The sequence below is a fragment of the Hyperolius riggenbachi genome, chromosome 7 (assembly GCF_040937935.1).
Source record: "Hyperolius riggenbachi isolate aHypRig1 chromosome 7, aHypRig1.pri, whole genome shotgun sequence".
NCBI lineage: Eukaryota > Metazoa > Chordata > Amphibia > Anura > Hyperoliidae > Hyperolius > Hyperolius riggenbachi.
Genome location: NC_090652.1, coordinates 5,525,210 through 5,537,832, shown reverse-complemented (window position 1 = coordinate 5,537,832; position 12,623 = coordinate 5,525,210). Strand labels below are relative to the sequence as shown.

Genomic DNA, 12,623 nt, shown 5'->3' with positions numbered 1-12,623 from the left:
CACTTACATGTGACGTCACCCCCTGCCCTGACGCTCGCTGCACCATGAGGAGGCCTCGCAGTATGAGAGAACAGGGCCTCAGAGCCACGGCCACTGCCCCAAGCGCTCATCTCTTCTCACAGCTACTTACATGTGACGTCACCCCCGCCCTGACGCTCGCTGCTCCATGAGGAGGCCTCACAGTATGAGAGAACAGGGCCTCAGAGCCACAGCCACTGCCACTGCCCCAAGCACTCATCTCTTCTCACAGCCACTTACATGTGACGTCACCCCCGCCCTGACGCTCGCTGCACCATGAGGCCTCACAGTATGAGAGAACAGGGCCTCAGAGCCATGGCCACTACCCCAAGCACTCATCTCTTCTCACAGCCACTTACATGTGACTCCACCCCCGCCCTGACGCTCGCTGCACCATGAGGAGGCCTCACAGTATGAGAGAACAGGGCCTCAGAGCCACAGCCACTGCCCCAAGCGCTCATCTCTTCTCACAGCCACTTACATGTGACGTCACCCCCGCCCTGACGCTCGCTGCTCCATGAGGAGGCCTCACAGTATGAGAGAACAGGGCCTCAGAGCCATGGTCACTGCCCCAAGCGCTCATTTCTTCTCACAGCCACTTACATGTGACGTCACCCCCGCCCTGATGCTCTCTGCTCCATGAGGACATGAGGAGGCCTCGCAGTATGAGAGAACAGGGCCTCAGAGCCACGGCCACTGCCCCAAGTACTCACCACCTTCCAACTCTTCTCACAGCCACTTACATGTGACGTCACCGCTGCTCTGATACTCGCTGCTCCATCAGGAGGCCTCGCAGTATGAGAGAACAGGGCCTCAGAGCCATGGCCACTGCCCCAAGCGCTGATCTCTTCTCACAGCCACTTACATGTGACGTCACCTCCGCCCTGACGCTCTCTGCTCCATGAGGAGGCCTCGCAGTATAAGAGAACAGGGCCTCAGAGCCACAGCCACTGCCACAAACGCTCATCTCTTCTCACAGCCACTTACATGTGACGTCACCTCCGCCCTGACGCTCTCTGCTCCATGAGGAGGCCTCACAGTATGAGAGAACAGGGCCTCAGAGCCACGGCCACTGCCCCAAGCGCTCATCTCTTCTCACAGCCACTTACATGTGACTCCACCCCCGCCCTGACGCTCTCTGCTCCATGAGGAGGCCTCACAGTATGAGAGAACAGGGCCTCAGAGCCACGGCCACTGCCCCAAGCGCTCATCTCTTCTCACAGCCACTTACATGTGACGTCACCCCGCCCTGACTCTCTCTGCTCCATGAGGAGGCCTCGCAGTATGAGAGAACAGGGCCTCAGAGCCACGGTCACTGCCTCAAGCACTCACCACCTTCCAACTCTTCTCACAGCCACTTACATGTGACTCCACCCCCGCCCTGACGCTCGCTGCTCCATGAGGAGGCCTCGCAGTATGAGAGAACAGGGCCTCAGAGCCACGGCCACTGCCCCAAGCGCTCATCTCTTCTCACAGCCACTTACATGTGACGTCACCCCGCCCTGACTCTCTCTGCTCCATGAGGAGGCCTCGCAGTATGAGAGAACAGGGCCTCAGAGCCACGGTCACTGCCTCAAGCACTCACCACCTTCCAACTCTTCTCACAGCCACTTACATGTGACTCCACCCTGCCCTGACGCTCTCTGCTCCATGAGGAGGCCTCACAGTATGAGAGAACAGGGCCTCAGAGCCACGGCCACTGCCCCAAGCGCTCATCTCTTCTCACAGCCACTTACATGTGACGTCACCCCCGCCCTGACACTCCCTGCTCCATGAGGAGGCCTCACAGTATGAGAGAACAGGGCCTCAGAGCCACGGCCACTACCCCAAGCACTCATCTCTTCTCACAGCCACTTACATGTGACGTCACCCTGAACCTGTGCCAACTGCCAGTGTGTGTGGCGTGCCCGTTCTCAATGCCAGTGACAGCTTCCCGTACCAACTGCCAGTGTGTGTGGTAGTGCCCGTGGTAAACCAATACACATGTGGTTCAGAGGCACCAAAGTGAACTAAAATATTTAAAAAACAGTGTAAAAAAGGACGGTAAAGGTGGACTTACCTCCTCCCAAAGGAAACTCAGAGATGTTATAGGTAAATGTAGCTTTCAATAATCCAAAAACGACACAACTCCCATATAAATGCAATGCGTCTCCTGGGACAAGCATCCTGCTTCATAACATAATGGGCTTGTATTATACGTCTATTATACTATTGATTTATCTGTATTATTGTCTATTGCTCATAATTTCATTATCTGTAGTGGAATACTTTATGTTCCTCAGATTTTACTCTCTGGGCTTGTCCGATGAAGCAGGATCCTAGTCCCGAGAAACGTGTTGCATGAGTTGTGTGTTCTTCGACACCTCTGAGCTATTTGTATAAAAATTCACTCGTGGTTTTCTCACTGCAATCTGATATGACGCAGGTAGAGGTTGTAAAATGTTTCCCCTCCATACCATACCGTTTTTGAAATGTTTATCTCCTTAAACAACGCAACACATTATACTGCTGTGTTTTCATCCTGTCTTACTCAATCCATTCTTGGCCTTTCTAATTATTCATACTTTTTTTTTTTTTTTAGGAACAGCTGCTCCGCCCCCGGTTCCCACTGTCAATCCCTTTCAGATCAACCAGCCACAAGCACTGACCCTAAACCAGCTGCGGTCCAGCCCCATGATGGGAGTCGGCGCATCCTTCAACGCAACACCAGCGGTGGCTAGCGAGGGATCCATGCCGCCTCCCTTACTGGGCATGTCAACACGGCCCAGCATACCACCAACAGGACTGGGGAGGAACATGGCAACCACATTGCCTCACCACAGTTCCACCATCCCTCCCTCATCTGCTCAAGCCATGAATGCCACCAACCCCTTCTTGCTATAAAGGCGGAGAAGTCCCAATAGGAACGGCAGATACAGCGATGTACAATAAACAATACAAAGTGGAGTGTCGCCTCTTAGCTGTTGTGTCCTTCAACGTCTTGCCCACCAGGTCCGTCCTGCAGGCTGAGAGTGACCAGGCCCAGGTTGACGCCAAGCCGGTAGAGCGACAGAATCATAGCATAGCATTTTCTTTCACTGTCAATCGAGAGGAAACACTCACCAATGCTGGGCCTTCTACTCCTATCTTCTCTTACGCCAAGATTGGTCATACTACATCTGGTGGTTCCACGGTCTCCTAGACTCCATCACACATTTCCCTGGGGACCGTTCCTCACAAAGATTCATATCAGATCAATACCGAAACATCTAAGCTGTGGACAGGCAATGGTTGCGCCTGAATGGAGATACTAACTTTATGTCTTCAGGTCTATTTAAAGACGTTGAGTTGACCTATTATACGAGTATAAGGGAAAGTGAAGGCCGGAGGCTCGGACACTTAGAATGCATTTTGTGCCTATAAGATGAAAGCAAAACACTACGCAGTTGTGTAACACTTTTAGCTATAACCTGCCCACGTGTCGGCCAGAGTTCTGTAACAAAGAGACGCAACATCACACTAAGGACAAAACCTTAAAGCCATCTAAAGTAAAGCTATCTGGAGTAAGGTCCAAGCATCTACTAATAATATGAGTGCCGATGAGAAGATGAGATCTGGCTACAGTTTGCCTTTTATTTGGTTGCAGGAAAGTATTGGAAGGAAGTCATTCTGTGTAAAGCTACAATTGCACATCGGATACCATCACCTGAAACAATCCTTTATGGGGGCCTTGGGTGATGTCTTAAGGTGTCCATACATTTCTCAATTTTTACATTCGACCTTACTTTTCGGTTTGATCATTTTATCGAATCGGAGGAGAAGCGAAAGTGCGTTACGTTATGCTCAGTCGATGCAAATTGCCAAATATCTGCTAGAATCATCAACATTTCTCGATAGAGCAGAACGGAAAATATGGGTCGATCGTAAAAGTAATCGGCCGATGTTCACATGATTTTGATCCAGGCAGAATCAAACTTAAAGTGTAACTGTCGGGCATAAAATAAAAAATCAATTCTTAATTTTTATCTGGTAAACAAGTAATAAGGATGCTAATCAGGCAATCCAAAAGTTAAATTCACTATTACTTTTCTTGTTGATAAATTATCATTCCCCAGTTTACCTGACTCTTATTTGGTACACTCAAAATTTGGTACACAAAAAGGAAGTTGCAGGGCATGCTGGGTTGTCCTTATTTGCTTCTCTACTTCCCCTCAGACTTAACTAATACCGCCTGATTGGCTGAAGCTTATTTCCCTTCTGTTTTCCCCTCCCACACCTCTGTTCCTCTCTGATTGGACAATATTTTTAATGCTGAGACAATGCACTTTCTATAGTGGAGAGCGGGCAAATCAGGCAGAGGAGAGTAAGGGAGGAAATGACACCAGGATTGGCTTCCAAATAGCCACACTTAAAATGGGAAATGCTAAGAAGGATTTTCTCTTTTTTTTACTGTAGAAAAATTACTAAAATCAAAACGTGGACAGTGCAATACATTTGTTATGTAAGTAGGGCAAGTATTTATCTAACTATATATGTGTTGTTTTTTTCTGAGATAGTATGCCTGACAGCTCCTCTTTAAGTTTCGGCGCATGCAGGAACACTGGTATGAAAAACAAAATGAGTGAAGGAGAATTGCCAGGATCTCGCTTTCAGTGTGTGGGCCGCTAGTCCATTTTGACCAACCACACTGTTTGCGATCGTCAAATACTGTTGATCGCTCAATCGCTCGATGGAGGATCAAGCAATGTATGAGCGCCTTACCTAAGAGTACAGATGTGGCGAGCAATATCAGTCCTACGCAGAGAAATGGGGCGGGGCAGATAAAGGGCAGCCGTCGTGCCGCGGCATAATTCAGCCGATTACTTAGGAGGATATGTATGACATCACCCGACACTCGCGATGACCTCAAATTTTGCATAGTAGTAGTTATCGTGCAGCAAAATTCTAAATTATGATGCAAGATCGTAATGTGAAACTTCAGACTATTGCAAAATTGATTTTGCACGTAATAACTTCACGTCATAACTATGATCCCTAATTTCGCATTGACACGTAATTTCGCAAAAATATAGCTTTCTCATGCCCATGGACTTATGAATTCATGTAAGAATGCGAGCACATGTTTTCTTATGTCCGACTGACTTCAATGCATTTATGCAAAAATGCGTTTTTTCATAGACAGAATTTAGTTTTCTCATGCCTCATAGAATTCAATGAATTTGTGTGAAAATGTGGCGTATTCATGATTACCCACAAAATCGTAATGAAGATCAGAATGGGAATTGCAAAAATGACACAAAATTTTACAAAACAGAAATGACTAATTACGCTACTGAACACTTCTGTACGCACTAGTGTTCAGATAAACAGCTGACAACAGGTCACAGAGACTGAATAACCACGAGAACGCTTAATGGGAACCAGAGACGAAGCACCCTTGTGTATTTTACCATGTATATCAGTAAGAACATTAGAGAAAACACTTACCATGCTGTCTGTTTCACCCTCACTGCTAAAAGTGTCTGTTAGCAGCAGTCACAAGAATCCCAGACTGAGCAATTAAATCTGGCTTTGCTGGGAATGATTATAGCTGAGTCATTATAGCAAAGCCACAAGGGGGCAGGCTTGGGCTTGAAATAACACCACAGAAGACAGACTTAGCTATAATCTTTCTGTAGCAAAGCTAGACGGAGCAGCCTGACTGTTCAGTCGGGGATTCTTATCAGAGGTAATAACAGTCAGATTACACAGAGAACAATGAAACAAAGGGCAGATTAGGTGTTTACTGTCATGTTCCCACTGATTTATAAGGTAAAATACAAGAGGGTGCTTCATCTCTGGTTCTCTTTAATGTGCACCTAAACTGAGAGGGATATGGATGTTTCCTTTTAAACAATACCAGTTGCCTGGCAGTCCTGATCTCTTTGGCTGCAGTAGTGGTTGGATCACACACCTGGAACAAGCATGCAGCTAATCAAGTCTTCAGAGCACCTGATCTGCATGCTTGTTCAGGGGCTGTGGCTAAAAGCATTAGAGACACAGGATCAGCAGGAGAGTCTGCCTCACTGGTATTATTTTAAAATGAAAAATCCATATCCTTCTCAGTTTAGGTTCCCTTTAAAGGGACTCTGACCTCTATGTAAAATTAAAAGTTTTACTTACCTTGGGCCTCCTCCAGTCCACCGTAGGCGGCGAGGTCCCCCGGCGTCCTCCTGGCTCCTCTCTGTGTGCATCCGCCAGGAAGAGCCGGGACTGCCTACAGTATCTATTCAATATATTCAGTCAGTTTACTCTTCTACTACATAGATTTGGTAAGATTGGATGAAAAAGATTGGATGGTTAGTGGTCACCCTAAAGGTGACCACTAACGGTCCAATTTCTAGCGAAAAATCGTTCGAGCGATCAGAAATTCTGATCGGAAGAAAAATCATTCACTACACCAACAACGAAACAATCTTTGCTTCCCATCAATCGCAACCAACAAGAAAATCCAAATTTTGGTTTGACCAAAATCCAATCGGACGACTGATTTTTATAATCGTTTGTAATCGATTGTACACATCAATGGAGATTATTTACAACCAATCCGATCAGAAGGCCACCTTAAGACTTGTTAAGATTTAAGCGTAACTATCAGATCGCAGCAAGCTGTTGCCAGTTACGGTCTCATCGGCACTCGCGTTATCTGTACGTGCGTGTGCGCCGCAGCAAAAAGCACACTTCAGGCTCTCTCTAACACTATGTACACACGCTCAACAAAAGTCGTTTCAAACGTCCGACAGATTTCAGCAACGTGGATAACAGTCATGTCGTGTTAACAAATGTAGCCAAACGCATTTTACCCAACCCATCCGGTGCATCAACTCAGACAACTGTCGGGCAGATATTGCACAGTCGGCCACATGCGTACAATTTCAGTTAAATGACATTGTTCTACAGAATGTACGCATGTCGTGCGTAACGTCACTTCCGCTTGTGCACGTAGTATTTAAATGAGTTGGGCGTTTGTAATATTTGTGTGGGCAACGTCATTAGAAAGACTCTTCTTTTGCCATTGTCGCCGGTAAAGTTGTTTCCGCAACACTGGTTGTTTGTTTGCAGCAACTTTTGTAGAGCGTGTGTACGAACCTTGAAGGGGACCTGTCATGGTTATCAGTGGCTGGTACCTAATACTGTTCTTTAAAGTGAATGTGTAGTGCTTTTTTTAGCCTTTTTTTCTCCATTTATTTATTATTTCACCACACAAAAAAAAGGTCACATTTTAAAAATGTATTTTTAAATTAGAAGCAATTTGTGTTTCACCTATACATTGCTGTTTTTGTCGGTATCCCACCTGATACTGGTTTTTAATGTTTTTTTACGGGGCCGTTCACAGCTGTCAGAACTCGCGAGCACTGTGCAGAATTGCAATTTCGCGATTGTTGCTTAACTAATGTATTTCAAGAGCATCGCATTTGATTTGCGGATTTCTTATTTTTTTATGCGTTTTACGATTTTTCAGCATTTTTCAACTTTGTGGGAGTACTGTGCAATTCTTATGAAATGAAAGTCAGAGGAAACGCAGAAAAAAAAATCGCATTTGCTACGCTATGCAAAAATCACATCCGATTTTGAATTAATTAAAACTGTTCAAATGTAAATGAACTCTGGTATGCACGGAAAAATATCAATCCGATATATCGCATACAAGAGGTGCACAAAAGTACATGATAGCAGAGTGAAAAAAATTAAAGTACGCAACTGATAAAATTGCAAAGCAGAGAATCAGATGCGCAGGCAACGAGTGGACGCGCAGGCAAAACGCAGAATTGATGAGTGAAAATGCAGATATTCTTTTTGCTTTTAGTTTCGCAAAAATAATGTTAAATTCAATATTTGAGTGAAAATGCCATTGAAAATCATTTTGTAATTTTTCGTGAATTTTTCGTGAATTCAAATTTTCGCGCTAAAGGTAAAGATATTTTTCCTGAATTTTTGCCATATTGTAAAAATACAATGTATTTTTGCAAAAATGTTCTTGAAATCAAAAATACCATTTTCGATGCGTAAGTAACTGGCGAAAATTGGCGTGGATAATTGTGAGCGTTGCCTAACCCTATATGAGCAAAGTCCCCAGACTTGTTGGCCGGTAAAGAGGCGGTTTTATTCCCTGTGACACTGTCTTATCCAGGCATTACTTGTTTCTATGAAAGGTTGCCAGTACAAACAGCAGGGGGCGCTTTAAAATGGCATCATGTTTTTATATTTAATAATATTTTCCTGTTTCGAAGAAAAAACATGCTTTTAAGAAAGTCTATTTTTTAGTATTAAACCTAATAATGAAATAAAACAAAACTGGTAAAAAAATCACTATACATTCCCTTTAAATTAGCCAAATCGTGAATTTTAAATTTCGATAGAGCGGTGAAGGGTTTTTACGTTTGATGGTTTTTATTGCTGTCTGCGCCTGTTGGGAATATTCCTGTGCTTTCATGAATCATACAAGACCCAGGATTTGGGAATACAGGCCGCTATATAAACACTACACACATTCTAACGCTTACCTCTTTAAAGGAAAAATTGTAAAATGTAAAATACCTGTACACTCATACAAATAATAAGTATGTTTTTTTCAGAGTAAAATGAGCTATAAATTACTTTTCTCCTGTGTTGCTATCACTTACTTTTTGACTAGTCCATCTCCTCCTGGGGGATTCCCAGTATTTTAGTTACCGTACCCTTTACAAAAGCACTACCCGGAAAGGATCTGTACAAAGGTGCAGGTGCCCCACCACCACCCGTTTGCACACTATTCTGGCAGTTGGAATGAGCAACTGCCATTCACTAAGGCCCCATTCACACTTAGAAACGCAAAACGCCTGCGATTTTTGCAGGAGTTATTTTTTTCTGCGGTTTCACCCGGAAAAATCACTGAATACTGCAGCGATTTTGCCGCGATCGAGTTTAGCGCTTCTGTAGCACTGAAACGCAATCGCCGGGAAATCGCCTGAAAATGGTGCAGGCGTCGTGTTTGCATTTCGCATTTTTGGGCGATTTGTGGTGATTAGCGCAAATCGCCCAAGTAAGAACAGGCCCATAGGGTTTCATTACGCTAGCGCGTTTAAAAAGTGCTAGCATTTTAGCGTTTTGCTGAAATCGCGGCAAAACGCTCTAGTGTGAATGGGGCCTAAGTGTTTTTAAAAATAAAGAAAACCCTTAGAAACCCCCATGAGGAGATGGGCTAGTCTACAACCTGTCAGTTCTAGTCCATTTCTACTACCTACTGAAGGTGACAGCAACATAAGAGAAAAAAATGTATAGAACATTCTACTCTGCGAAAAAATGTACTTATTATCTATGTGTTTTCAATGTATTTTCATTTTTACACTTTTTCGCAATAGTGGTACTTTAATTACATGAATAATAATAACCTGAGAGATGTCGTAACACTTTCACGCTCTATCCAAAACTGAGGAGGAAACCACACTGTGTGACATTTTGCCTTATGGCCCGGTAGGACAGGTTGCCCGCTGCTAGTGTTCTTATGCCCCAGATCCTTCTCCTGTGAGCTCCGGAAGCCTTTGTAGCCCCCACCCTGCGCTGAGACACCAACACCCAACTTGGAGCTCTGCCTTGCACCTTCTTACCACCTACAATCCATCTGAGGTACCAAAATAGCAGTGAAGGCCTCTGGGTCCTCTGGAAAGGTCCAGCAGGCAACCTGCAGAGGCTGGGCAATCGTGTTGTCTTATAGACTACCTGGCAGTCCTGACAGGTCCACTTTTAGCCCAGATCTGTTAAAAACTACCCCCCCCCCCCCCCCAAAAAAAAAAAACAATCAATACCCTGTTAAAAAAAAAAAACAGTAGATATCTCTCTAATCTGGGTGGGCACCCCAGTAGGCTTTTCATTTTTAGCTGGACTATTCGGTTAGTTCTTGCATCACCTGACACTTTGGCCAGCTGCAGAATGTCCCCTCCCAGAATGCCGTTGCAATGGAGAAATCCAAATTGTAGTCCAGGATACGCCGTGTTCCTTAGCGGACTGTGGCAGAGAGGTAAAACTGGCATTTCAAGCCATGCTCCCTCCCATAGCCTCCTGTTACAGAGACCGGAACCTATCAGCCCAGGCCACACCTCTTGCTGTGGAGAGAGCCACCCCACTTCCTGTACAGAGTCAGGCAGCCCAGGCCACACCTCTTGCTGTGGAGAGAGCCACCCCACTTCCTGTACAGAGTCAGGCAGGCCAGGCCACACCTCTTGCTGTGGAGAGAGCCTTCCCACTTCCTGTACAGAGTCAGGCAGGCCAGGCCACGCCTCTTGCTGTGGAGAGAGCCACCCCACTTCCTGTACAGAGTCAGGCAGGCCAGGCCACACCTCTTGCTGTGGAGAGAGCCTTCCCACTTCCTGTACAGAGTCAAGCAGGCCAGGCCACGCCTCTTGCTGAGGAGAGAGCCTCCTCACTTCCTGTACAGAGTCAGGCAGGCCAGGCCACACCTCTTGCTGTGGAGAGAGCCTCCCCACTTCCTGTACAGGTAATTTGTAGATAGTCGGGCAGCCCAGGCCACACCTCCTCTTGTAGGGGTCTTTAGTACAGTGCATAGAACAGAGGAGGGCTATGATCATGACAAATAAGGACCCTGAACAGGTATTTATCAATTTCTGTCTCTTAACAGACAATCTCCTACAGCTCGAGGGTTAGGGGAGGTTTGGCTAACTTTAGTTTTTCCTGAAGTGTGGCTTTAAGGGTACGTGTACAGGGGCATTTATAAAGCAACTGCACACCTTCCAAATCTGCTTTTTGGGGGGCCTGACCAGGAGGCAGGCAGATACCACTAACAGGTTATATTGAATCCCATTTGGTAGCATTGCCGAATTGAACACAGGAGTTTGGTAAATGCAATGCAGAATAAACATGGTGCCCTGCAGTGAGCTCTGAGGAACGAGCATGCTGATTGGGGAGATTAATCTGCTTCCTGTCAGGCAGGAAGTGACTCCATATTGCCTGTTTAGTGGCAGCTGCCATTCTCCCGCTCAGACGGCCATGTACGGAGGCGCACAGCACTCTATAATCCTCCCTGTACCCTCACCGTACACTCAAGCAGCGGATCCATCTCCTAACCATAGCGTGGCAGCCATTTTGTGACGACTGTTAGTATCTGTGTGAATGCATGCTGCCAATCCGCTGCCTTGTGGCTCTGTGATGTCACAAGGTGGACTGATAGGCTAAACTGTGGCTGCTCACAAAATGGTTCCCTTCATGAACGCGCCGACATCTGGCCAGTCTAAACATTGGAAATAACTTTGGCTTTTTTTCCTCATCACAAATAAAACACGATTGTGTCTATAAAACTTATTCTTTACATAAAATAAAACTTATATTTTTATCACTTCCTCTTCATCTGTGCTGGTGTTGGGCGGGGGACGTATACACAACACCGCAGTGGGGCGATTCCAGAATATTCAGAATCTGTAAGAGCCCGTTTCCACTAGGAGCGGTGTGATGTGGCTACAAAGCCGCATCGCACCACAGGTGTCCTGAAACACATGCACGGCAATGGAAGAGTTTCCACTGCGTGCATGTTGTGCGGTGCGGAGTGATCTGAGAATCTGCAGCATGCTACAGATTCTCGCACGGCCGCATCCGCCCACAGCTGCGTCCCATCTCCTCCAATACACTTCCGCATCGGGAGATGCGGAAGTGATGTGGGCGGCGGCAGAAGTGATGCGATGCGGCTAGGTAGCCGCATTTGCATCACTAAGTACTGGAAACGGGCCCTTATGCTGGATACACACGGTGCGTTCCCACACTCGATGCCCCGCTCGATTCCCGGCCACTAGATTATTTCCGACATGTTTGATTTGCGTTTCGATGGATCGTTAGGTTGATTTGGCATACTTTGTATGAGAATCGACCTAACAATCTTTGAAATGCGCACGGAAATGCTCGGAAATAATTGAGCGTCTGGTAATCGAGCGGGGCATCGAGTGCAGGAACCACCTGTGTGTCCAGCATAAATGTGGGTGGCAGTAATCAGCTGCTAAAGATGATAGAAATATTGTGGTCATTATATGGAAGTCTATGCAGATGTATAAACATATATAACAAGTAAGGTTGGATCCACACTATAACGCTACGTTTCCACTGTAGCGTGACATTTTCGCCTGCAAAAAATCGTATGAGATTTTTCTGATTGGTGAAAATTTGCATGTAAATTTGTACGTGTTTTTATGCGAATTTTCGTAAGCGAAAATTTGCATTAGTTAAATATGCATAATCTGCCTTGTAACAGCTTAGTCATGACTGCTGATAACTTCCTGTAACATGGATCTAATGCGAATTTTCGCGCAAATAACGCAAAAATTCACATTGCATATACAAAGCATTGTACGCGAATCGTACGCGATGTCCAAAAATATGATGCAGGACCTCAGATTTTTCCACGTGTACAAATGCGTACAAAAATTTGCATGGAGTGGAAACGGCGGCATTGACTTACATTAGTTTTAAAATCGATGCAAATTTTCTGACTAAAAAAAGTGACAGAAAGCGCACAAGTGGAAACCAGGCCTACCTTAAGAGCTTTCCTTAGCGCTTGGGATTGCTGAGCGCATTCTGAACGCTTTTTCAAAATCACTCCCATTCAC

General features: G+C 45.6%; 1 protein-coding gene across 4 annotated transcripts in view; it reads left to right on the top strand.

Moving 5' to 3' along the window:
• The window catches only part of EPN2 (epsin 2), a 123,243-nt gene extending 111,878 nt beyond the window's left edge, over positions 1 to 11,365 (top strand). For all 4 annotated transcript variants that reach the window (XM_068243510.1, XM_068243511.1, XM_068243512.1 and 1 more), the window contains one exon: positions 2,600 to 11,365. In XM_068243510.1, the coding sequence (XP_068099611.1) occupies positions 2,600 to 2,901 (302 nt within the window). In that variant the 3' untranslated portion in view covers positions 2,902 to 11,365. The remainder of the gene's footprint in view (positions 1 to 2,599) is intronic.
• Positions 11,366 to 12,623: the final 1,258 nt, after the last annotated feature.